This window comes from Erithacus rubecula, assembly GCF_903797595.1.
Source record: "Erithacus rubecula genome assembly, chromosome: 9".
NCBI classification, from domain to species: domain Eukaryota; kingdom Metazoa; phylum Chordata; class Aves; order Passeriformes; family Muscicapidae; genus Erithacus; species Erithacus rubecula.
In genome coordinates, this window is record NC_136660.1 from 11,492,617 (window position 1) to 11,519,427 (window position 26,811).

General features: G+C 41.0%; 1 protein-coding gene across 11 annotated transcripts in view; it reads right to left on the minus strand.

Moving 5' to 3' along the window:
- The window catches only part of ZMIZ1 (zinc finger MIZ-type containing 1), a 334,693-nt gene that overhangs the window by 22,054 nt on the left and 285,828 nt on the right, over positions 1–26,811 (minus strand). For 5 of the 11 annotated variants that reach the window (XM_079311881.1, XM_079311887.1, XM_079311882.1 and 2 more), the window contains 7 exons: positions 14,095–14,209; positions 11,651–11,868; positions 10,007–10,205; positions 8,677–8,967; positions 6,476–6,658; positions 4,088–4,262; positions 2,681–2,867 (listed from right to left, as the gene is read on the minus strand). In XM_079311881.1, the coding sequence (XP_079168007.1) occupies positions 2,681–2,867; positions 4,088–4,262; positions 6,476–6,658; positions 8,677–8,967; positions 10,007–10,205; positions 11,651–11,868; positions 14,095–14,209 (1,368 nt within the window). The remainder of the gene's footprint in view (positions 1–2,680; positions 2,868–4,087; positions 4,263–6,475; positions 6,659–8,676; positions 8,968–10,006; positions 10,206–11,650; positions 11,869–14,094; positions 14,210–26,811) is intronic. The other 6 variants (XM_079311886.1, XM_079311880.1, XM_079311879.1 and 3 more) reach the window with 3 other exon arrangements.

Sequence of the window (26,811 nt, forward strand, 5' to 3'; positions counted from 1 at the left end):
CTATATCTCACCCCCCACCAAAATCACCTTCTGTGATTCTAAATTAACATGGCAGTGGCCTAAATCTAGCCAATTTATATCTTCTTTCAGGGCATGAATTCCTCCCACCTCCCATATAATAACTTCCACTCACTATTTAGCTCCCCAGAAATTAGTTCTATAACACCTTCAAAAAATGAAAAGGCTGAGATTAAGTTAATCAAAAATTAAGTGGGTAGAGACTATGACTTCAGTTTCATAAATGTATGTTAACCTTGTGTTAGAAATGAGTAATTTCAAAAAGAAATTTAAAAGAACACAGAGAACTGAACTGAAATGTCAGAATTCTGCTGTTCACGACAGCAAAAAACAACTCAAAGTTTATTGTTCAAATTTTAAAATCTATATTCCTGAAAAATCTATGTTGCCTGAAAGAAGGTGTCTTTGTAAGATCCAAGAGGAACAACTCATTCAGGAGATTAACACCCTAAGTGCCATTTTCCTTACAAAGAATTCAATCTGACTCAACATCACCTTTTCTGGATTACAAAACATCAAGATTTAGCAGTGGACACAGACGTGGGTTTTTAAAGAAGAAAGTTACAGAACACAAACTACCCGACCTTTCAATATAATCCATCTATATGACATCTTTTCAGGCTTTTTTTCTGTAATTTATTAACCATTTTCTGAAAGCTCACTCTGTGAGTCCCACTCAGTTTCTCACCTCAAGAGAGCACAGCACAGTGATCCAAACCTGGAGGGAAGCAAGGCTGGGTACCTCTGACACAAAACCCAAGCAGATGAGGTGAGCAGGCCTGCTGAGTGTCACGGTGCTGACAGAGCTCAGGAGAGCCTCGTGATCTCAGCACACAGTGTCTCCACCATGGGATGTTATTAATAACACAGCAGTGTGAAGACTGAACCAGCTTCAAGGAGACATTTTCCCTGCCTTCAACCTTTCTGTTTCTCGTAACCATGAAAAGTTCCCATGGGGAGAAAAATACTTGCATTGCTATTCATTATGTGTGTACACGTGAGAGGTTTTGCCCAATATTTTAACTGGCAGAAAAATACTGAGAATTGGCTCAGTTCCACATTCTCTATAAAAACCAAAATCCATCCACACATGTGACTAATTCATTTTTCTGGCATCCGTCCAACTCCAAGTGAAATGTGAAATGACTTCATTACAGGACTATCCGTTCCCCCCACTATTAACAGGCTTTTCAAAACAGCAGACCTGAGCACAGTTTACCTATGAGTCTTCATTAAAATAAGTTTAAATAAAGGCTATGTGTTTGGTGAGCGAAGGAAGAAAGAAAGAACAGATATTAAGAAACAGCCTCATGCCTCAGTGCAGCACTATAAATCTACTGAATGAGCCAGCACAATCCCCAGTAGTGATTACTTATTAATAAGAACTGGCAAATAACTGCCAAAACTCCCTCTGCTGCGAGTACTCCACGATAATGAAATGCAAGCAAGCAATAACTGACCTCAAAGTTAGGTGTTAATTATTGGATGTGGTCTGCCTGCAATCTCCCTCCCTCCCAACCCCCAGGCTCCCTCAGGGCACAGGGGCACTGTGGCAGCAAAGACTCCTGCATCCTGCATCAAGCCTCAGCTTCATTGTCCCAGGCCAGGGAAGCGAGCACATCTCTCTGCACAAGTCTCCAGTGGATTCCAGTGAATGGGAAGAAGATCCTCATAGGAAAAAAATCCCTGAAGCTACACCTGTAAGCAAGATCCCAAGCAACTAAGCAGCTTCTACAATGCACAGAGAAAGGCTCAGACAATGCAATGTTCATCCTGGCTCAGCCAGGATAAACACACAGATACTTTCTGAGAACAACCAAACAATGAGACAAAATTATTCTGTAGTATTTGGAAAGATAGAAATTAAAAAAAAAAAAAAAATTAACACTCTGATTGTCATTTGATCTAAGGGCCTTCCATGAACGTGGTGCAATCAAAACATACCCTGGAAACACTTATGCAGATCTACATTAAACACAGGGAAGTACCACCAAGGAAAAATATTCCTCTGTGCTGGAAAGAAGAACTCACTGTAAGTGAAGACCAGAAGCTTTTGTAAGAGGAAAGCTATGCTCTCACATTTCTGAGCTGTGCTTACTTGTGCAGTCAGAGAATAGGGGAATTTAGGAAGTTAGCTTCTAAAGTTTGGAGGATTTAAGCACTTGTCTTTTCAAATGATTTAACCAAGCCTGTAAATCAGGTCCTTACTCTTAGCAGGTAATTCTTCACTATCATATAACTCTGCTCCATTTAATTTAAGCATAAACTCTAAGAGGTCTGCAGAGATACTTTTGCTTCTAACGTTTCAGAGACCACAAAGCACTTGGGACTTCAGATTCCCAGATGGAAGTTTGTAGCAGCGTGGGTTAGGGAAAACCCCACTGCTGTTCCATCCAGAGCAGAAAGGACGAAATGGTTGCAGTGGCTTTTCAGACACTGCATGGTATGACCTAGCAGCAAGGACGTGCAATACATATTGTGAAGCATTTTAGAACGTGCTGTCTCTAGAAAATGACAGGTGAGAGTACCTGCGAGTTGAAAGGACATTCTTCCTTACCCAGGCTACAATGTTTGCAGTGAAATTCCCGGCAAATGTAAATGCAGTGCAGTGCCACTGGTCCCTCAGGGAGGGCTTGCTGCCTGGAAGCCAGGCTGGGCTTACCTCCACATGAGGGTCTGGTGCACGGTTGGGCGCAGGTGAAAGACGTGGTTGCTGACGGCCAGGTTGTGCTCCAGCCGGAAGGGCTCCAGGACAACCCCGTCCCGCACCGGGAACGTCAGGCGCAGCTCGTCGTTGTGGTTGGCTGGGATCGAAGAGGGAGAGAAAGTGTGAACTTTCCCTTTAGCATCTGCAGTGCAATAACAACGTTTGGATTTATACAGAATAGTAACAAATGGCACAGTGATCTGCTGGGTCTAACTCAGGCTCGCACACACACAGAATCGCAATCAAGAGTAACTCTATCATCTGACTGATACAAGGGGCAAGGCTCAAACTGACAGCAAGTCTTCTACTGACACACACTTCACATTAGGGCCACAGCATTCCAGCCATCAACAGCAACCAGGCATGGCAACAATTCTTGGGTTTTATCACAAGAGAGGTTCTATGTCCAAGCTTACTCTGTTGGCAAAAGACTGAAAACAAATCTCTTAATAATGTCAAACTGTGATAATGTTTGTTTTCCCTGCTTTGAACAGGGATCAACATTACCCAATTAGTTTCATCAGCTGAAACTATGTGATGACCAAAGACACTGGTATTCAATTACTATCTGAGCTCGTAAATGAGATTTTGAGGTAACTTACAGCTGATCTATGAGGTCCAAATGGCTTTAAATCCTGTGTTCTTGCCCAAATAATATGCAGCCCATCTTCTACTTGATTTTTCAGCTATCCTGAACTCCAAACAGAGCTGCAAAGTGCTAATGCAGCAGCAGTTATTTTACAGAAAACATAAGGTTCTCCCAGCTCCCTAGTAAATGATAGCTCCTATTGTTCATCAGTCACTTCAAAACCTCTAACATCTCATGCTAGTATCCAGTCAGAGAGATCTTGTTATTCCTGCCCTGTTCCCAGCCAAGTGTAGCTGTGATGCTGAGTGCCTTTGAAAGGAACATATATCAATTTCTGGCACAGTACTGAATATTCCTAAGAAGCCTGTATGGATCACAATAGAGACACTGCTATAAATATTCACATTTTATCCTACTCTGCAGTGTTGTTCAATGAATGGCTTTGCCCTTGAACAAAACAGCCCAAAACAACAACCCAAAATCAAGTGTTTTCTCCTCAGGAAGCATATCAAAGGAATAATTCTAGAGTAAAATCCTTACAAGTTTAACCTGGAAGAACTTTTCTGGTATTTTATTTTAGAAGGGCATAGCACTCTTTCTCTTTTCTGTCCATTGGCTCAAGTGAGCCTACACTGTGCATGCCACTATTACAGCTTAACATCTCCAGCCTCTCCCAGAGCAGCAATCAGAGCTACTTTCCAGACTCTGAAATGTATGTGGCAGAGAACAGAGGAACAGTAAATGACTGTGGGGGCATTCTGTTTGCTACTCACTTGGAGGTGGTGGTAAAGCATTGATATTTGGTTTAATGTCAGGTGGGAATGGTGGTTTGACATCCTGGTTAGGTGACAGGTATGGAGGAATATTGCTCCCTGGTGTCATGGGTGGCGTGGGGTTTCCTGGAACAGGTGAATGAGGGTAATTTGCCACAGGTACAGGCCTTGATGGCTAGAAAATAAATAACATCAGATTGTTATTGCAGTCTTGAAATAAGAACAATAAGTCTTGTGAACAGTACTGTTATCAAATACCAAAGAAAAAAGACAAGGGAGGGAGGCCCCTCTGTTTCTGGAGAAGCAACCACAGGATGTCTCATGAGGCCTTCAGGGAAGAGGCACACTAGGAGAGCAAAGCAGGAACTGAAACCAGCAGAGCAGCCAGCTTAACTCAGGCAGTGACCAGATACAAGCAAGCTAAAAGGTTTACTGTGTTCCTCTGAATGCTCTCTCCAAAACCAACCAGCCATTTGCTTCAGTTTTTCCACTGCACCACAGCCCACTTTGTATCTCTCTGCCTTTCACCCAAAACAGCCCCAGTGCACAGAAACTTACACAAAAAACGAAATCCAAAGACACACAATTAGCAATCTGTGTCCTTTTTACTTCCATCTATCCTTTCTTCCACCCTTTTTCCACTCCTCTACTCAGAATTAAAGCTCTGGGGGTCAGGGTTTGTTTTTTTATTCTGTGCACCTACAATTTGATTCTGTTCCTAGTTTGCTGCTAGCTAAGATGAACTGATAGAAAAAGGACAGTTAAGTATGAATAGCAGCTATACATTAAAACACCTTTGGTTTAGTTTCTTGTAATTAAGGGGGTGGTTGCAGTCAATGGAATAAGCCAATAATCCTGATGTGAAGGAAGCTGATATTAAAAAAAAAAAACTGCAACTGCATGGCTCATGTACCATAAACAGAAACACAGGAGGGTGTCAGAAGATTAAAATCTTTACCTACAGCCCAAGCACTGTGACTTCAAATCTGATTCTGTATCTAAATACTGCTCTGCTAACCTAAGATACTTGAGAGCACGTAAGAAGAGGGATGCCTTCTCAAATCTTAAACATTCAAGTTTCCAGCCATCTTTGGTTTTTATCTTATTATCTGCACAATTATTATCTGCACAATTACTACAATTCAGGTTGAGGTTTTGTCTGTGGAATTTTTCCCCTAACCAGGATAATCTGCCTTTTAAACAAGATTTCTTTTTTGCTGTTTCCACAACAGTCAGTATTTGAATACAATATTGGGGACACATTGTAAAGAAACAAATTCCCTATCAGAAGTACCTGGTAAACAAAAAACTTAAACCCCATCTAAAATCAATATACACAAAATGTATTTTAAAATCTGTCACTTAAAACCTTGACAGAGATCTTCTGCAGTTACTTCAGCATAAATGACTGCACTGGAATTATTATATAGAGGATCTGTCTGTTCCTCATGTGCTTCCTGAGAGTGAACTGCAAAAGCTGCCACGATCCAACAGGCATTCCTTTGGGTACCACAGTGGACAGCATAGCTGCACACAGAACAGATGGTCTAAAGAAAAGGGTTTTGCTTTCCCTTTTTGTTAAATGGTGCTTTCTGTGTGAATCACACCAAATGATTCCAATTCAACAACAACGTGCAGCTTAGATTCTTTCAGCCTACACTCAAATTCAGAATGTAGTCCAGATACTCCAACTGCAAATGCTTTAAGCAGGTCAGAAGATCAATGGTCCTCCCCATTTTTATACCCACTGGAGTACCTGTGTGCAATGGATCACTTCAGTTTGGAGAATACAAAGTGCTCAAGATGTATCCATAAACAGGTTTTAAGCAACATTTTAACAACCCTAGCTCTCATTTTAACAACCCAGCCCTAATAGAGAAAAGACTCAGAAAAAAGGAGGAAGTGCTTGGAAAGTCACAGAAACTTCAAAGATGAAACCTACAGCTGAAAGACCTTTTAAGTTTGGCCTGGCTTAATCCAACAGTGACCACTGTAGGTCCAAAACTGGAATGCTGCAATGTGGAATGTGTTTATTACAAATTTCCACAGTTGTATTCTTGCAGGGGACCATGAAGAGGTGAAAACAGTACACCTGAATCCCATTAGGTACTTCTTTTTACAAGCTATTTTTAAGCAAACCAAACATTTACTTGTAAAAGCCTCTAATGAGCTGCAGCAACATTCAATTTTCTTTATGAACTGCTCTGAAGTTGCAATGCAACTTGGCTGATTGACTTGATTCTGTGATACTCAAAACACCAGTACAAACTCAGTGTTTTTTTTCTCTTTTACCTTTTACTACATAAAAGCAGTATCTATGAAACCATTAACATGATTTCATTAATAAATAGCCACCAGAATGGAAGAAGATAATCTCAGAATTCCTACCTTGTAATATTGCCCCATGTTGACTGTAGGAGGAGGGTACTGCCCTGTGTTTTGCTGGCTTGGCATCCTCTGTCCAGGATAGTTGGGAGATGTAAGGGGTCTTGGAGGGTTGGGAGTGGGGTACTGACCAGGCTGGTTTGGAAACTGGCTGTTTGGTCCATACTGCTGGTTTCCATAATTGGGCTGTTTCAGGACAGGGATACAAGAAGACAAAGCCATGTTTTATGCAAACAGCTTTCTTGTATGGATTGTCAGCATACATTCAGTAGCACAATCAGAACACACAAAAACTCTTCAGATGAATGCTTCTTAAAAGCATAAAAATCTTGCAAACCAAACTGGGGTAAGACACACACACTCAGCCTTGTCAAAGGGCACTGTGCTTGAAGAATTACAGAATTACAACCAGATGTAATGTTCACAAAAACTGTGTTTTTGCAAGTGCTACCACACCCAAGCCTGGGGCTCCTTTTTCAGATGTAGAATGGAAGCACAAAAAGAAGAAGTTAAATAAATAAATACATTTTAAAAAACCCCTGGAAGGGATAGGAGCATAGAAGCTGTGTTGTCCATGCCTGCCTTTTCAATCCAACTGCTCTTCTGGCCTCTTGCTAGGGAGTTCAGCAATACTTCAACAACTAAAGAGAAGTTCTTACTAGTCATAAGCACTTTGGTAGCACTTAGCTAAGACTGTGCTGTGGTTTTGGAATTGAAGGAATGAAAATTGGAACTCCAAAGTTAGCAGAATCTCAGTCTGAAAAATGAACTTATTGATATTTCCATAAATGAACCCTTCAATAAACAACAGGCAAGTATCATCTGCAAAATTCCAGCCCAACAAGCATGCAATATTTATGGCACTGTTCAGAACTGATTTGTTGGAAACATATACACTTACAATGGAAAACCTGATTCTGAAGCAGCAAAAAGAGATTTGAAGTCATCCTTAAAATATGAAATCTGAAAAATCACGTGAACAAGCCACATTTTGTGTTTTCTTAACTTATTTGTAAATAAGTGTCAATATTTACAGAGTGAAAAGCATCCTAAAAGAAGAAACTCCTGCAAAAGCACATCCCCTTTTTATTTCTGATTAGTTTTTTGTTTAGAAAAAAAAGTAGTTTGCTAAGCAGGAAAGAGATGCAGCTCAGGCAGAAATGTTTTCTGTATTTTACGCATGCCATGGTCCTCTTTGCTGTGCATTTTCTATAAACTCTTAGTACCATAATTCTTGTCAGGGCAGTATCATAATATTCAGAGCTCTACACCTGTTGTTGAAGTCTCAGTTGAACACAGAATTTCACCAGGAAATTACTTCTACTAAATCATGGCTAGATTTGTAAGAACATTTAGGCACACACAGATGCTGAGAATTGCTGGAATTCTAAAAAGCCTCTACTGCCCAATTCATACAATTAATAAATTGAAGAGTAAAACACATTGGTGCTTTTTATTCCAAAATCTCACTTGTCTGCATATTTGGTGGTCTAAATTTCTCTAAAAATTTGATCCTAAGTGTTTTGCCCTGTCATAATACAAGTCAATGGCAAAGCAATTTTGCCTATAAAGTCATTCAGTTCTCCTATAGCAGCATGGGACTTTATCACACTCCACATAAGCTGGTATTAAATAAATGCTGACAGAGAGGAATTTGAGTTCAACATTATTTATATTCATCTTAATTACTATGAAAATCAACACTCATAAAGTTTGGAAAGCAACTGTTCTCTAAAAAATGACTGCTATTACTGCTGGTGTTACAGTACAATGTCTGCCCTGTATTTCATTAGAAAAATAGAATAATGCAAGAAAACACAGATCAGATATCTATTGGGCTAAAATGAAGTATTTCACCCTCAGTGTCTCTTCTAAGTTGCCACATGTAAAGACTCCACTTCTGTGATGGAAGGCTGCGTAAGATCTATGAAGTCAGTGAAGTCACCATGAGAATCTTAGAAGGATATTCTGCTTTGGGGCCTTTCTTGGACTTAATGACCATCCTATGGACTAACATATCAAGGGTCAACCTGAATACTTTGAAGCTACAAAGGAAGAGCTGCTCCTGCTGATGTTTAATGGCTGCAGTCCCACCAAGGCTGGAACAAAGACCGACCCATCTTAACGGGACGTGCACCACACATCAGCCAGTATGCTGCAACTGGCAGTCAAAGGAATACAGAGAAGATAATTTATTGGATTACCTCTCCTGGGTATGGCCTCTTTATGCCCTGTATAGGCAGGGACTGTGGCCGTGGGCCTGGGTAGGCCTGCTGAGGCATCCTCTGCCCGTGGGTGCTGAAGGGGCTCATGCCAGGAGGCCGAGGCTGGTTCATGCCCATGGGGGGCCCGCTCATGCTGGAAGGGGTCATTCCTGCCCCCATGCTGGCTGGGTTCATGTTGCCTGGCATGGAAGCAGGACCACGAGGACCAGGCTGGTTCATAAACTGGTTGTTGTAAGCCTGAGTTGGACCCATCTGGAAAGAGGAACAAACCTTCAACGGAAGAAGAAGAAAAAAAAAAAAAGAATAAAATGCGACATGCATTTATAAAATGGGAAGAGGGAGCTGAACATGCTTGTGGGGAAGGGAAGAAGGGAAGGATTTATGTCGCATTTTCCTTCAACATTCTCTAACATTTGATGGGGAGTGAAGTTATAACAAAAATCCAATTGGAATTGTAAAAGGCTTAAGAGTGGAAGATGGATGTAAGTCTGAGGTGAGAAATTAAATTGTTTCAATTGGCTGGTCTAGTACTGTAAGGTAACAGATTAGGATGTTGGCTGTGCAAATAAAACACAACATTACAGTTTCTAAGACCCTGTGCTTTTCATCACCTGGCATATGGACTCTAATATTTCAGAATTCAGAGAAGTAAAAACGGCAAGGAGGAAAAACCTGAATTGATCAAGCCCTCACTTATTTTAAGAAAAAAAATTATTCCATGAAGTCATGACACACTAGAAGTTATGGATCACTGGAAATGCATGTCTCACATAGCTGCCCATATAGACAACATTATTAAAAATCAAATTTATCTTCTATTGTTGTTTCCCTGTTTGGAGGGAGATAACCCAAACAACCAACTGCAGTTAGCAAAATAAACAATTGTCCAAGAGCTATGAAACCTATTGCAAGATTCTAGAACATTTCACTAGAACATTTCAAATTTAGAGGGCTGGCAAATGCAGCAATAATGTATCACATCAGATGCAGCTGTAACTGAGAAATCTTCAGTATTTCTTAAGAGGCAACCCCTGAACTACTAAATACAGTTAGGCAAGTTTACAGAGAAAAACATGAGGACTGACTCATACCTACAGACACACATTCCAGCAGTTTCTCATAAGCATTTCTAACCATGCTCATGCACAAAAAAAAATAAACAAAAAAAAAAAAAAAAAAAAAAAAGAAAAAAAAAAAAAAAAAGAAAAAAAAGTAGGTACCCTAACAAACACAACAGTGAGAAGGACAGCCAATTCCCTGTAATGGTTCAGATCAGGCAGGTATGAAGACATAAGGGTTCCTCTCTTACCGGTCCATACTGGTTCATGTCCTTATTCTGTGTTTCCTGAAGGGCTGCCACAGTGGCTGTAGCTGTGGCTGTTGCTGTAGCAGCTGCAGCTGCAACTGCAGCAGCGGCAGCAGCTGCAGCTGGCTGGGTGAAATCAGCTGGTGGCCTCGTGTGGGGGGGAATCCCCATTCCTGCAGGGGTATTTGGGCCTCCAGGGTAACTAACAGGGAAGAAGAGAAAGGAGGGGAGAATTAAGATGTGTCTGGTGGGTTTTGTTTTGAATGTTGGTGTGATCCACACCTGGAACAGTTCCAAAAGCACATATCAATGACTAAGGAAAGCCAGCAGGCCAGGTAATTGGTGTGTACAGGAGATATGGGTTGCATCTCTGGGTTACACCTGCTGCCCAGGTGCAACAGTCATAGGGCTGCCACTGGGATTGCAAGGCATTGCCAGCAGTCATTTTGGGGGCAGTGAACTTCTTTGCAGCTCTGTAGCTTCCTGCAAGGTAGAACTGAACTCTTGAAGGTAAATGCTCTGCTCCTCAGTAGCGTAGGGGCAAATGCACAAGAGCAGAAACAGCAAACTTCCTCCAAGACAGCACATTAATCTGCCTCAGTGGTGAATTATGGCAAGTGTTCAAGACATCATAAAAGCATTTCTCCCTGAACCTTAGCAGAAAGGCCAGGAGAGACCCAATGCAATCAATTCCACACAGTGTGTTCCTGCAGTTCCTACCCATCTCTTCTATTGATCCTAAGATAAACCAAGCTAAGCCAAACCACGCCTTTCCCCCTTCAAGTTATCAAATATCTTTATACATACGGGCCAATATACTGTGCCCATTTTAGAGATGCTAATACAAAGCCAAAGAAACTTTTTGGGTTGTTCAAGGTCACTCAGTAGATCAGTGGCAGAGATGAAAAAAGAGATAAACTCTCCCTCTCTGAGTCCCAACCTTATATTCTTCACACTATACTGCCTATGCTAACACTAGCAGTCTCTTCAGCAGCCTTTGCACTGGGACCATAAATAGTGGTTTCAGTTAAGTGCCCCCACCACCCCTACATACTCATATAGACACAGTATAGACTGTGACAGAAAGTCACATGTAACTAATGCTAGGCTATTCATTTTGGATTATATGACTACTGCAGCGTTTATTTCCCCAAAATAAATACACATTATGACCAGCTTTTTTAACAAACATCTTCATTCCCAATTCTTTTCTAATTCCTGCTGTGGAGTAAGTCTTTGGGAAGAAATATTCTGTTGCATAGGAAACTACCTTGCCCAATACTCAAGCTTACTCCTGCATAAGCACGTAGAAATTATACCATCAATACCTTTCACATCCTGGCCTTATTAAATGTTAATCATTCCTAAGCCTGTGGTCTGTTTAACAATCTCTCTTAATTAAAACTTTATTTTGGGGGTTTATTAGAGCTAATTGATTGACCTAAGCCATTTCCATTTACCGTGATGAATTTCTTTGCAGTGTGGGTAGCTGATTTCCAAAGCTGTAAAAGCAGTATGTGCTTCAGTTAACCAGCAAAAAATAGCTACTGAGACTTTATAAAATTAAAATAAGCTTCTGCCAGGTCACTAAAACAAGCTTCATCAAGTATTTACATCCATTTTCCACCTCAGAGAAGTAAACCTTACCTGCCACCAAAGCCTCCACTTCCAGGATAATTGGGTCGCCCATACATGCCCTGCTGTATGTATGGCTGAGTGGAGCCTGCCTTGGCTGAAAACTGCTGCTGCTGCCCAGCAAACTGAGGGGAATTGATTCCAGGGTTGCTAGTTGTCATCCCAGAAGCCATGGGATTTCCTGCTGGGTTCATAGGGTTGTTAGCATTTGCCATTGGATTTCCCAGCACCTGCAAGAAGGAACATGAGAGTAAGGGACTGTACCTTGAACAACTTCAAGCAAATTAAGATGATTTGCTGCAGTCGTTAAATTAAAATATAACCACCTGTACTCTGAACTCTAATGAGCACAGACCTCATTGATGTCTAGGGGCACATTCCTGGTGATTTCTCCTTTTGCCATTCCCAAACAAACAGGAGATTTTCAACTAGAAGGAACCCAAATTAATATGCTTGTATAAAAAAAAGTTTATGAGAAACTGCTACAACCATGCTGTGACCATTCACATGACTACAAGAAAGGACAAAGCTTTTTTTTTTTTGAGGCAGGGGTGTGAAGGGGTGAAAGCTTTTTTTGTTTGTTTAGTTGGTTGGTTGGTTTGTTTGATGCAGGACTTTGAAGTAACTTGGAAGTAGCTGGTCCCACTGGCACAATGCAAAGGGTACTACAGATAGAAAACCTGTGAAAGAACATATTTCAGTAGTTTAACCTATTTTTGACCCTCCAAATAGTGTACAAAAGTCTATTGATTGTTTTTATTGCTTTTTATAAGAGTCGTCTGTTCTCTGTATAAAAGGACTTGCTTTGTTTGTTTAAAGGATTTTTTTCCCAAATTGCTATGATTTCCATGGAGATGCAAGTGTGGCTATTCATTGATCACCTCCATAAGATTTCCCAAAAAGTCTCCTACTTGGGATGAAACTCAGTGGTTGTGATATTTGCAGAAGTCCAAAGCTTCAACAGCATTAGGCACTTGAGAAAAGGAATTGGTGAGCCCAGCTCATTCCTCTCCCTTGAAGAGCAGGAAGGCTTACACAAAATCCTGACATTCATTTCAATCTGCTCCAAACAGCTATAACCAAGCCTCATGCTTCAGAGTCTCACTGCTCTCTTGCAGTGACTCTAAAGAAGCATTTTCTTTCTTCATGCAGAGATTTTTTTCCTTCTGTTGTACATTCCTCTGAAGTACCATGAAGAGTTCAAGTAACATTACAGTACTCTTATGATAGAACAAAACTTTGAGTATGTTTTTATCTTTCCTTTTGCTTTTTTAAGTGTAAAAGGAACTATATTTTAATTTTCTGGCCAATATATAGACCAACATGTTTACACAGGTATTTCTCTCCTAGATGGGATACCTTTTCTTTTAAGGTGTTAAAGAATCAACAGTATAAAACATGTTATAGATCCTGTAACTGTTTCCTCTTCTTGTTTTATTGAAGAAAGATTTTGTCATAACCAGTACTTACATAACTGCCCTGTGAGTGCCTATATGACTTGCCCTCTGAATCATTTATTTTTCAAATGGCTCATTCCATTACAATTTTGTTTTCAATTTTCTCACAAAAATTAAAATAATAACAAAAAATCATCAGAAAATATTGTATGGGATCAAATACCACTTGGTTTGAAAGAAGTAGAAAAGACAGGTTAGATTTATGTACCATTTGCATTCATTAAAGATGCTGATGTGCTTTTAGCTCTTCATCTATAGTGTAAGCAAAGGCCAGACTGTCTGCATTCTTTATTTGTGCCACATCCCAGGGAGTGCACACTACCACAAATAATTGGCAACTTCTTCATAAAAGTTGCTTCTTTTTGTCTAGTATAATTCAATATACAACACAGAAGAAAAAGAAAGACTGGATAGAACTAAATGAAAATCCAGGAAGTGTGGCTTTCACCTGGGAGCCAAGAGCCCATGCTTCTGCTCCAATGCATATTGGAATATTTTTGCAAAGTTACACAGCACTAACAGGAGAGACTGGAAAGAACACAGCCTAAAATTGGTACTTAGCAACTCAGTGTGAGGGTAGACTTGGTACTGAATTTCACCAGCCCACAAGTACAACACAACCCCAGGTAAAATCAACAGTTATCATCTGGTGAATCTAGCTAAAACTTTTAATAGAACTCTTCACATTCAATCTCAATTGCCAAGAGGTTTGGGACTACCCCAAACCCATGTTTTCAGTGTTGAAATCACACAGTGCAAAATATGAGGCAAATCCAAGCCTGACTTTGCATGCAGCCAAAGGAGTGAGTGACTGACTCAAGCTCTCAGACACTTCTTGTTCAATACCACCAAAGAGGACTGAGAAAATAATGCATCATATACAACAAAGGAGACAGACATTGCTACTGGTCCCAAGAGTATTTTCCAAAATACCTTCCATTTACAAACATTAGCAGAAATGCATATCTAGAGGGAAGGAGGCATAGAAATGAAGCTTACCTGGCTTTGAGAGGTGTTAGTCACACCCCATACTGTGGTGACCACTGATAAAGAGCCTGGAGGCTGGTTGGTATTTTGTTGCCAGGGAACAGAATCATAAGGGAAAGACCCATCACTGCAAAAACAAACAGTCAGGAGGGTGAGATTTTGGAAGTTTAAACTGTGGCAAATTGCTGGTGGTGACAAAGGAATTAACATTTGACATTATTTTAACTCTCCACTGCTACTCCACTATTAGCTTAGTATTCTCAGAGGCATGAAGTTTTTTTAACAACAATGTGTTCATATCAAATCACACAGAATGAATGAATTCCTTAACTATATTGAAGCACACAGCTTTTACCTTAAAACTGTCTGCTAGCAGTGAAAGTCCAAGTCAGCTCAAGGGTAGAGTTTCAAACAAGGACACCAAGTTACTCAGAAGCACGTGGTTTTTTTTGCAATTCATCTCAAACTCTTCAACCATCACTGCTTCAGATGCCTTACATCAATTCAATTAGATTTTGAGACCAGACTGCTGCTTCACTGTCTGCAGTGGGTCCTCAAATGGCCAGAAAAGCCTTTAAAGCAATAGCAGTTCAACAGCATTTTGAAAAGTAAATTGAAATTCAGATAGTGCTCTCCCACACGATGGATAAGCTGCATGCCAAAAACAGTATTAGCTAATCAGCATTCTAGAAAATCAACTGCAGATATACAACACATCTTTCAGATAAATATGTGGATGAGAGGATTGGGTTTTTCCATTAGCTTTGTCCACAGATACAAGCAAACATTTCTTACAGTTCTTTTCATACAAAAGCATTGGTGTTTCAGAATGAGCCCAGGATAGGCACACACTTAGTGTAATTAATGAAATATCTGTAATCCTGAGAAAGTAACCATCAATCCTATGACCATAAAATACATTCCACTTGAAACTTGCTCATTCTTGTACTATTAACTCGTAAATTAGATTTCAATTTGCATATATATACACACATACACTCAGGCGATCTTTCCTTGTCTGGATACACATATATTAATACCATTTAACACACACATTGCTCTCTCGTTTTCAAACACCAATGATTTTTATTTTATATCAAAAACTGCTTTTTTGTCTTGACTACCAGCTATCACCAAAATTCTGTCTGGGGCTAACCTGCCTAAAGAATCTACACAGGCTCTACATGCACTGTCAATGTGCTTCAAAGCCTGCTCACTCTTGTGTGACCCCAGACAGTGCTCCAGGCTTGGACCATTCCTTCCTTTTGTGCTGTGAGCCAGAATCAATGGCTACCTGTGTGTTCATTCTTCAGCCTGTTTACAATGCCAAGTGTGAATCCTTTAAGAACAAGAATTGCTCTGCACAAAGAGTGCATGTGTGTGATAAAAATTGCCTCTGTCCCAAGTAACAAATGATGTAGTAACAGCAGCAGCAACTCTGTAAATGAAGCAGTGAATAAGTTTCACAAACAGCTAGAAAATTTCAAATTCCACAATGCTCTGCCAGCACACCAGCAGTGCATTAGATCATAACCATGAATTTGAACTGACCTATCTGCTTCAAAATACCCATATTCAATCAAGCAATAAAATCACACAAAAATTTAAATTAGAGAAAAGAATAATTTCCCCTGACAAATAATTAGAGAAAATTAATGGAAAATGATAATCCCCTATAGGATGACTGACAGGTCATGTGTACATTGACAGAATCCATATAAACCAGTGTGTGAATAAGGGCATACTGAACACCTTGCAATCACCAAATCCTCCTGGCCCACGTTTCTTTAAAATATTTTCTTGCCCCTCTCACTCAGAGGCTCAGACAATGGCTCCAGTGACTAATATTTGCAAGTGACGCAATCCAAGTCCCTCCACCAGCATGGAGACAAATGATGACTAACCCAGAATTTGTGACTGCTATTAAGATTTCCTCTTTTATCCTGCTCTGAATGATGCCTCCTACTTTACTTCCTTCTCTGACTGTTTCTGATGATGTCTGCTCTGTGATTTGTTTGGATATTTATGGCACATACGAGTGTTCATGTACTTCAGTGACTACAAAGAAGCTCTCTCCATGACATAAGCAGTGAAAGGACTCACTGCAGACATCCCACTCTACTCCCCACTGATGTGCTGTGGACAGGTAATAAAACCTGAGGAGCAAGGCAAATATTTTGCAAGCATATGAGTAAATAAGAAGGGTAATGACAGGCAGGAATCAAACCACAGAATCACTAAAGATTCTTCTAATGCAAATATGCTGTACAGTTTGTAAACACACTGCAACTTTGAGCAAGCAATGCTTCAGCCTGCTGTTAAGAAGTTATAATTCTTACTTCACTTTCTTTGCCTCCTAAGCATGTTTCTCTTACTCATTTTACTCCTTTACAGTATGCAGAAGGGATTTCATACAGCATTCTCCATGGTTTTCAGTGGTAGAGTTAGATCATTTGTTTAGTGGAAGGCTACACTGGATTCTCAAAAACTACATAATCACTTCATCCTAATTATAAATACAGAATAAATCACTCAGTTTTTACTGTATTGCAGTTAAAATGGGTGACACCTCAAGAAACCACACTGTTGGCAAATAATAAAGCCTCCCACACCACACACAAAAGCCAGAAAAAGAGAGCAGCTACAGATTGGTTGAGAAATATTCATTGTGCACATTGAACCACGTGTCAACCACATTATGCAACACATGACCTAGTGTTAAATTTCAAACATTATTAATAACAGAAATTATAGCAACACTGAAATAGTGATAGATGTGCCTTGCACAACATGAACATAAATAGCTGAATATCCCCTTACTGTCCTAAACCTCATCCCTCCAGTTTCACCTTAGTTACCCCATGAGACAGCCAAGGCAATCTCATGGTTTGTATTCCCCAGCATTTACTCTGGCCCATCACTAACTGCATGCATGTCTGAGTATGGCTTTTGCCAGACTGGATATGATACCCACCCTTTCTCCATCACACCAACACTTCCTTGGTTTCAAGCAGCAGGAGATGCTGAAACTCGTGCCACTCAACTAGAGGATTACTTGTCCCTCTACTCTGCTCTTTCAACTTCCATTTCTGTCCTTAAAACTGCCCAAAGGAATATTCCCACCATCAAAGGAAAATCCATGTAAGTACCGTAATGAAACGTGACCAATCCAATTCTCATTTGCAAAGAGCAGTGGTTTTCCCCTGTTATTATACAGAGCTGTGAATTATCCTGAAATCCCTTTCTTTAGACTTGAAAATGGCAGCCAATAAAGAAAGAAGCTTCAACCTCTTCAGCCAAAGCGAAATGCTGCCCATGACATTGCTCCTGTTGAACTGTACAAGGGTAATTAAGTCTCTCACTGCACCCTGGAGGGCAGTGAGTCAGTTTGGGCTCAGCTGGAGCCCACTAAAAGAGTATTGACTAAATTTACAATAGTGCTAATGAACCTATGCATACTACTGGTCAGCATTAAAGGCCAAACAGCAGAGGAAGCCACAGAGCAAAGAGGAAGAGATGGAGGGAAATTACTTCTCAAAGTAATGTTTTGCTGCTGTGATACAGCAAAACTGCTGTCAGGCATTGAGGAAGGATTTCTTAGCTACTGGCAAATGTACTGAACCCACCAGTAAAATAACACATGTGTTGAAGAAGTACACTGGTAGTTAGGTCTAAAAAGCTTCTCTTAATGTCAGTACTAGGCAGATACCTAGTCTCTAGGAAAAGCTACAGACTTCATGTCAGGCAGAGACTGATAGTTAATTCTAATAAAAATTGCTTAATAACAAGTGACCTTTGTAGATAAATTAATACGAGAGAATTACTGTAGTTTATACATGATTTGTGGCATTATTTGCTGTGTTCAAATATGTTTATGTTGTCACTAAAGCAATTGTATATGTATCTAATACTCTATTTACATGTCTTCATTCCTTGAGGAAGAAAAGATTCAAATGGTTTAGTGAAGCATGCATCCCTAGAGCATTGGCACTTTACATATTGTGGAGGAGGGTGAAAACTGGAATTACACATTCCTGGTGATTTCCCACATTGCTTGTTGAGAGGGCCAAGTATCTAAAATACTACCTTCATAAAGCATCTACCTCTGATTTAAACACTGTAAATCTACAAGTACTGTACCACATCTTTACTTTCCAAAAAAGCCTTTTCAGCCCAACCACTGACAGTCAAGTTTCCCACAGCTGGGCCTTCAGTGACTACTTTCTGTTGCTTACCCTCAAGCCAGCTTTGCAGCTTTATGGGGTCTTTAACATCTCTGAAGCACAGTCATCCCACCTGGAGGGTATCTGACACACAGAATTCATACAAACCTTTCAATCTACCAACTCCATCCTAACCTTCTCAGCTGACACCAAGATGAGCAGGTAATTGCCACTGAACACTGACTGTCATTTCTCCCACATCTTTTGTCACCCATGGCCACCTTGAGAGGAGAGCATCTCATGACAAGGTGTGAGGTGTCAGAGAAGGCTGAACACATTTTGCAATAACATGTGGCCAAAAACCAGAACAGGTGAAACACAACCCCAAACTGGGGCTGCTGATCTGCTCCTGCTGATGGCACCTCTCTGTGCCTGCACCTGGCCCTGCCTCAGGGCAGATGTGTGCTCAGGTGCTCAGCACCCCTTGCCTGTATTCTTGGTAGGAGCCTCTAGGTGACACTACTTTAATACAAACGGAACCATAACAATTTCCAAGCAGGGCTTCTTCCTCCCCTCTCTCCCCTCTACAACCTGATGCATCTGCAGTGGAAAAAAATCACAAATCCCACAATCAGAACAGGCAAGAAAGGATAACTGAAGCACCAAGACATGAGTTTCATGTCTGAGTTGTCTCACAAGTTAGGCAGCTCAGCTTCTTTCATTCAGGTTTAGTTTTTGGTTTCCTTGGATTTCTTGAGAGAACACCACTCATGTAGCTTTATTTATTAATATGGATTCAGTCTGCAAGCCTCCTTGATAAGGGCACCACCATTAACTTAACACTAGAGACTGGGAAAAAAAAAGGTAGCTTAAGTCCTTTCTGGAGCATTTTAGTATTTCACACAAAAAAGGCAGTTCAAATTCAATATTTGCACTGTACCATGCAAACCTAACAACCCAGTAAGATAGGAATCCCTGAAAACCTATTCAAAAATTACAGATCAAATGGATTTTTTTTCCTTTTGGTCAAAATTCCACTGAAAACACCCCGGCCTTGAGTATTAATTCAAGAAAACCCCACTGTGACAACTGAGAGCCAGAATTTGTTTTCGCTTACTGCCAATCAAAAACATTTTGGAGATTTGCTTTTCTTTTCTTTGTGAAAACTATAAGACAATTAGAAGGAAACAACTGACTTGTCATTTTTCATTGAGATTCTTTTTCAAAGAAACAAAGCCAGCACCTCTCCACCATCTTCATACACCTACAGTGCTCTTGGCTTTTGTGTTCCAATTGAACACCTTTATAGTCTAGGTGACAGTTACTATAACACATCAATATTAAAAAGAATAAACCGCAAAATTTAACTAAGTTATCCCTGACCTTTTGTGCCATGTTTTCCATAGGCTCTGTAAACCACTCTGCAACTTGTCCCTACATTCACACAGAGGAACATGGCAGAGCCAGGAGACACTGAAGTGCGAAGAACATGAAGGCCACTTACAGTCAGTAAGGGTATACAGTGACATATTGTAAAGGAAACCAGGAGTCAGTACCTCTGCACATCACACATGATGTACAGAACCAAACTAAAAGCTGATGATGGGTGCAGGTACCCTAACCTTTTGAGATGAGGAAAGCAAGAGGGTGGTGTAGTCAGTCTGTATACTAACAACTGACTTCAGATGGATAGCAAGAATTAGCTTTTGATTAATGCCATCTATGTGATTCACACCTTCCTCAAATACATCCCTCTTTTTTGCCTTACTATCTGAAGACTTTTAAATTGTATTGGCATAAATTAAGGCATCATACTGCATTTCACTAAGCAAACACCTAAAACACAATCACATCCAAATCACTGGGTGTTTTTATGTAATGCTAAAATGAAAAAAGCCAGTTTGGAAGTATTCTACAAGACTTTATTTCCCTCTACTTCTTAATTATGTGATTACAAACATCCAGATTTTACAGAGCAAATACACAGTTTCAAAAAATATCCCATCATGATTTCTCGAGTCTGTTGATTCCCTCCACTCTTTCCAACTAGATGAGTATGTTCTCAAACCCTTTGGAAAGCTTTGATTCTCCCAACTCCAAATGCACAGCAGATCCAAACCTAGACCTTGCCTATCAAGGAAGAATTACCTCAAGTGGTGTTTCAGTACTGGATGTTGCCTGTATCATGGAAAGGAAGACTGAAAGCAGTTAGAAATTTCATAATTCACTGTAAAAAGGTGATTTCTAGCAAATCATATGAGAACACAGAAGCACCCTGAACCCCTTGTAGGTGAGCAGATGCAGGTGAAGCAGTCAAAGGGTGAAGGCAACAAGCCATTTATCAGCTCAGTGGTTTGGATGGCACCTGCTGCTAGCAGGCTATCACCCCCTGCCTCTGCTCTTTTAAATACCCACACACACATCTGTAATAACCATTCATGCAGACACATATATGCACAATACAGGCGTTTGTGTGGACACTGAGGCAGCAAAATCGAGCTGGCAGCTCAGCAGGTGATACAAAGTACCTCTGGAAGCTGAAAGCCCTTAACTTTTTCTTGATATTTGTGACAAGGCCCGTGAGGCCTGCATGAGTTATGACTGCACAAGGTGGGAATGCTGCCTTCCATTTCACATTAGGCTGCTACAGATCAGGCTGTGACATGCTTGCTGCTGTGCTTCCTGCCACCTTACTCTCTACACCCAGTGTCATCACTTAGAGCCATGCCTGCAAGTCTCACGCTGCTCAGCAAGAGTTACTGCACCTGATTTTAACTCCTGAAATCAGAAAAATGCATTAGGCCAAATAATTAGATTAATATGTAAGTTTTTGGACCTGCAAAAACCCACATAGCCCCTGCATGCACACACAGTCCTGCTTCATAGATTTCATGTATGTCCATGCACATGTGTGCACACGCAAAGATACAGAGATAACACAACTTATTTCTGTCCACGTGGAATAAATGATCACAGCTATGCAGGTAAGAAACAAAAATGCTACTGAGACCCACTCCTGCCTCTAAGAAGCAGAAGGGGTTACATCGTCTGACATGGGCACTACAGCATCCATCTGATAAAAGGAAAAAAGATTAAACCATCACACCCAGTTCTATTGTCACATAAGTAGACCATGCAATGCATTACTACAGCCCAGATTACAGATACAAAATCCACCGGTAACAGCCCTGCTATTAACATGCCACCTGTTACCTTTTTCAAAATGCTGAAATTATCTTATAATCGTTTTCAGCTTGACAAATGCAGTTTAATCTTTATTGCATCTCACAGATCTGCTTCATCCATGTCTTATTTATCTCATGTGTGTCGGAATGCAACCCCGAGCCCTCAGTCCCCCCCTGCCACCAGGCATTCCTTCTGCTCTGCTTTATCAATATACCTGGGTTTCCATATCCGACTGCTCCTTTACAATAAAAAACACACCCACCCAGTATTCTACCATTGCCTGTTGCCTTGGTAATCCAAATGCCTGGGTACTCGCTGATTATCGGCGAATGAGACTCGCATTGTTCACACCGCAGCGCGTCTGCTATGTTAATGTGAGATAATGGCAGCCAGAAGACTCCTTTTGTTCCCAGCTTTGCTGTTTATTCATAGTGCCTGGAGGTCAGCGACTGCTACAACAACCGGGGAAGGAACCGCTGAGAGCGTGAGCAGATTCCACTTCTGCTTTTGCCTCTGAGACAGGGGGAAACACGAGCAGCCCCGCACAGCGAGAAGGGCACCGGGAGCTCTGCAGTCTGACTCACGCAAGGTGTAGCAGGCGGCTTGGAGGAAGATGTGATGGACTTGCACTTCCGAGATTTTAGATGAAGCTGATTTACGCTCCCCGACAACAGAAAAAAAAGCGCTTTCTTCGAGAGGCACGGCGGGAAGGGAGGGAGAGAGGGAGGAGGGGGCAGCACAGCACAGCACCGCCGCAACTTACGGGAAGCGAGCCGGGCTGGGGGCTCGGGGAACGGGGACAGCCCCGCCGGGCTGGGGGCTCGGGGAACGGGGACAGCCCCGCCGGGCTGGGGGCACAGCGGCCGGGCTGGGGGCACAGCGGCCGGGCTGGGGGCTCGGGGAACGGGGACAGCCCCGCCGGGCTGGGGGCTCGGGGAACGGGGACAGCCCCGCCGGAATGGGGGCTCGGGGAACGGGGACAGCCCCGCCGGAATGGGGGCTTGGGGAACGGGGACAGCCCTGCCGGGCTGGGGGCTCAGGGCAGGGCAGGGCAGCCGGGCAGAGTGACCTGGCCGGGGAGGGACGGCGGAGGGGCAGGTCTGGGAAACGTCTGCTCGAGCCGTGTCCGCCTGCCTGTCAGGGCAGTTTGGAAACGCTGTCGGTGACACAGGGACAAGGCAAACAAACCGTCACATCGCATCTCCCCTGACGCGTTAAGTGGGAACGGAGAGCACGAACAGGCTGTGGTACCTTGCCCGCATTCCCAGCTTGGTGCAGACGAGGAATTCAAGCCGCTGCCCCGGCTGCTGCGCTGCTCCTTATCCCCGGAACAGCCCTTTCATGGGAAGAAACCACCGATTCCTGCTAAAGGCACTGCCAGTTTCTAATTAATGTCACCGACCCATCTGCCCAGGGTGCTGATGTGCTCTGTCTGCCGAGCAGGCTTTGTTGTCATTTCTAGCGAAAACCGGCTAGGAGAGTCTTAGCTCGAATTGCAATTTTTTTTTTTTTTTTTTTTTTTTTTTTAAGAGAAACCATTAGAAAAGCCCTCCACCACTGCAAATAGTAATGAAGTAATGACTATTTCCTTTTCTTCTTGCTGCGATTCTGAGAGACTTGAGAATCCAAATGTACGGGAGTAGCAGGAATACAACAATTGACAAAATTGAGCACTGGGAATTCACTCCTTTTGTAATCTATTTACAGAGAAATCCTGTGGAGGGTGACATTTTCATGTAAGTGAATGAATAACAGATACACGTAAAGAAAAGGCATCAAGAAAAATATCAAGTCCTAGATAAAATATACATCTGCGATCCTGCTGCCAAATTATACCAAAATATCCAAAAGAATCGTTTAGAAGGAGAAGGCATTTGCCGTAATTTGTGTCAGCAACCTTTAGGTGCCAGCCTGTAAGCTCCCTCCCTGCTCAGAAGCCATGTCAGCGCCCGGCAGGCAGGCGGGAGCGATGCACCCGGACACAGCCACTGACACTGAGCTCGGGCTGTGCTGAGCCAGGGCCGGCGCTCCCCGGCCCTCCTGTGCCCGACAGACTGCTCAACTCACGGCTGGAATGATGCTCTGCAGCTCGAAGGGCACTGACTGCCTTCTGGTGTTCCCTCTCCAAAGGTGTCCAATCCAGTTAAAAGACTCCCAACGATTTTGATCAGTTTTGCAACAAAGGGCTTGGCACTCAGTGTCACACAGGCTTATCGTGCTGACTGTCAAAATGGTTAAAAACCAGGGGTGCTGCCACAGTTAAATGACTTTTAACCCTCCTGCCACCAGAAATCGGTTGGTTTCATTCAGAACAGGTGACAGAGGGTACCTTCCCAATATGCTTGAAGAGGAACCATGTCACCTGCTTTTGAGAGCAGACCTCATGCAAAGAGCCATGATACCCCTGTCATAATCACTAAACATAAATCACAGTTCACCAGATATTTTCAGGAATTAGTTGTTCAATGTGGCGCAAACATGAGAAGGATACCTGTCTATTCAAAGCTGTTGCCATATTTTAAAAACTATCATAGACAGTACAAAGCCTGAGAAGATCACATTTTGCCTTAGTCAGCAGACATACCTTAAATAATATCTGCCTAGTGTTTACTTATAAAAATATCAGCTGATGCTTCTAACAAAAAATAATCACAAACTAAAACCATAAGACTACAACATCTACAGGAAAAATACAGAGTATATAGCCACTTACATGTACTTATCAGAAAAAAAACCTCACAAAATTATAATAGTCCCACTACATACTAGTTTTATTAAACAGCACTCACTTTGACTCATCAATCAATAGAGAAGACCTGTTTACACATCTCTGCAAGGCTCTGTATACACAAGAAAAGCTGATCCTTATCCTATAACTTTTACCAAGCATGTAAAGAATACATATTTGAAAACAAGTCACCCATTATTGTTTCCTGTTACCACAAGAACTGACCACAACTTACCTAAAATGAAATGCAGATTTTTCACATGAAAATATTCCATATTTAATTATTAACAGCTAATGGTTACACTTATCAGTTTTCAAGGAGAAGATACTCATCATTTGCTTTTAGCTTCAACAGGCTCAAGATTTTCATCCACCACCTCTCCATAAATGTATGTGATAAAATTATTACCAGTCGTTTCACTTAGAGGACAAGATGGACAAACAACTCTTGGGACAACACTTTGGAGCAATTAGTAATTAGTTTGCAACACTTAGAGCATAAGCATACTACCCTGAAGAAATTTTCTGATTTTTTTTTTTTTTTTTTTAAGAAATGACACTTTTGCAGAAACATTTCTTGATTCTGAACTCTTCCCTATTCTCTCCTGATGGTAAACTTTAACATTACTTTACAGAAAGGAAACCACAAAACAGCAAAGCTACTCTTGCAGAATCACAAGTAATACAGGTTTCTTCACTGGGTATATTCTTTTATATTAGGATCTACCATCTGTTCAGTCCCTAATTATATTTATTTCACAACTCCACAACCACAAAGATAAAAAGGTTTTGAACCAATTTTATCTTTTACCTCAAGAGTTATGAATTCTTTTGCAAAGATTTTCCCTGTGTGCCAGAGCCACATGACATAATGGAGCAACCCCCTACTTCAAACTGATGTATAAAACATGCACTATGTGCTTGCCTTCATCAAAGTGTGTATATGCTGCACCTGACCTCATACAGACATTTTTAATGTGGCTATCACCATTGGTCAAAAGGCAGCACCCTTTACAGAACTTCTAACACTGTTTGTACCAGTATGTTGTAACCAGTTCACTCCTGATTGTTAATAATGCAAGAGCCAGTCCTCACCACACAGTAAAAATTTAGACAGAATTACCATTCTTTTCCAAGAGTTCCTATAAAGTTCAGCTCTTAGTCAAGTTTAAATTGGAAGAAAAAAAGGACAAAACAAGCACTAAAAACAAGCACTCTTAAAGCAAGTCTTACCACTAAAAGATATGATTGCCTAAACATAAAACATTAATGGTAATAAATAACACATCTACCATAAGACTGAATTATTGCTTCATTTCATCTACTGTTCAATTTTCTCTAAACCTTTGGCACTAAGTAATTTGTGATAAAAATTACATTATCTTCACATTTTTCATCAATCATGACTGCCCTACAGAGGCATTGCCACACTTTGGTCTCTAACTGTGAGACAGCTGGCAATTAATACATAAGAACAAAATTTGGAGCAAGAGTGAAGACAGCAAAACCCTACAGATGCTCATGACAACACACTAAACTGCAACTAACAGCTGTCTATTTCTAGGTGGTTTTATTGACAAATAAGCTTTATTACAAGCTGTGCAAGAAATGAGAAGCCTCCCAGAGCTTGTCTGAGTTAGACTGACGTGAAAATGAACTAGGGTGCAATTCCTGCTGGGATTCATTGGAACTGTACCCATTTCAACCAAGGTTCAGTTTGATACACATGTAAAGGTCCACCACTTAATGCAATAAAGTGTTATATAGGAACTTCATCAAAGCATCAGAAGGTGTATAATGACAATAATTTGTCCTTACATAAAGACCATAAACCAATTAAAAAATCAGCCACTGTTATTACAGACAGTTTGTCAGATTGGGAAAGTACAACACAAATAATTACATTATGCCCTGCAAGTTAGAAAGCATGAAATTTCACTCTTGTGCAGAAGGGCTAGCCTGAAGACTAACAGCTCTCCTTAAGTTCCCCATAAATCCATTAAGTAGGACTTTAATTAGAAGTTATACAGGATTAAAGAGGTGGATAGGTCCTACACTGGTCCTTCAATACAGGAGTGAAGTTTATTCCCATGAATAAATAAAAAGGTCTAAGGTGAAAATAAGTAAAAATCTCACATGCAAGTTTGAGCTGACTATTAGACTTAGCAAAGACTTAAAAACCCCCTAAATTGGGAGGTTCCTTTTGACAATCCAGTGCTCATTCTGCTCACAAAACACAGGAGTTTCCAATCCAACCAACACGTCTAATGCCCTACATTAGACAGTAGGTATTTAGCTTATTTTTTTTTCTATATGCAACACTTGATCATTCTGTTAATGAAAAGCTAAATTTAGAAAGAAATTAGCACAATACAGCCCTTACTCTGAAAGCATTTGTTGCATGTGTGCATATCCTCACATGGCTTACATTCTGCTCTCTCTAAGTGCATTTAACCAACAGTAACACTGTGAAAGCCCTCCTTCACCAGTCTACTTCAGTTTTCTCTCATAGCTCAATTAACTTTTAAAAATCAAAGATTGTCTTTAAAAACAGGCCAGACCTGAATTACTTCTAGTGTAAGTGCCCATAGTTTATTAAATATGAATCCTTAGATTTAGATTCTTGTGATACATTATTGAGTCACAATTTAT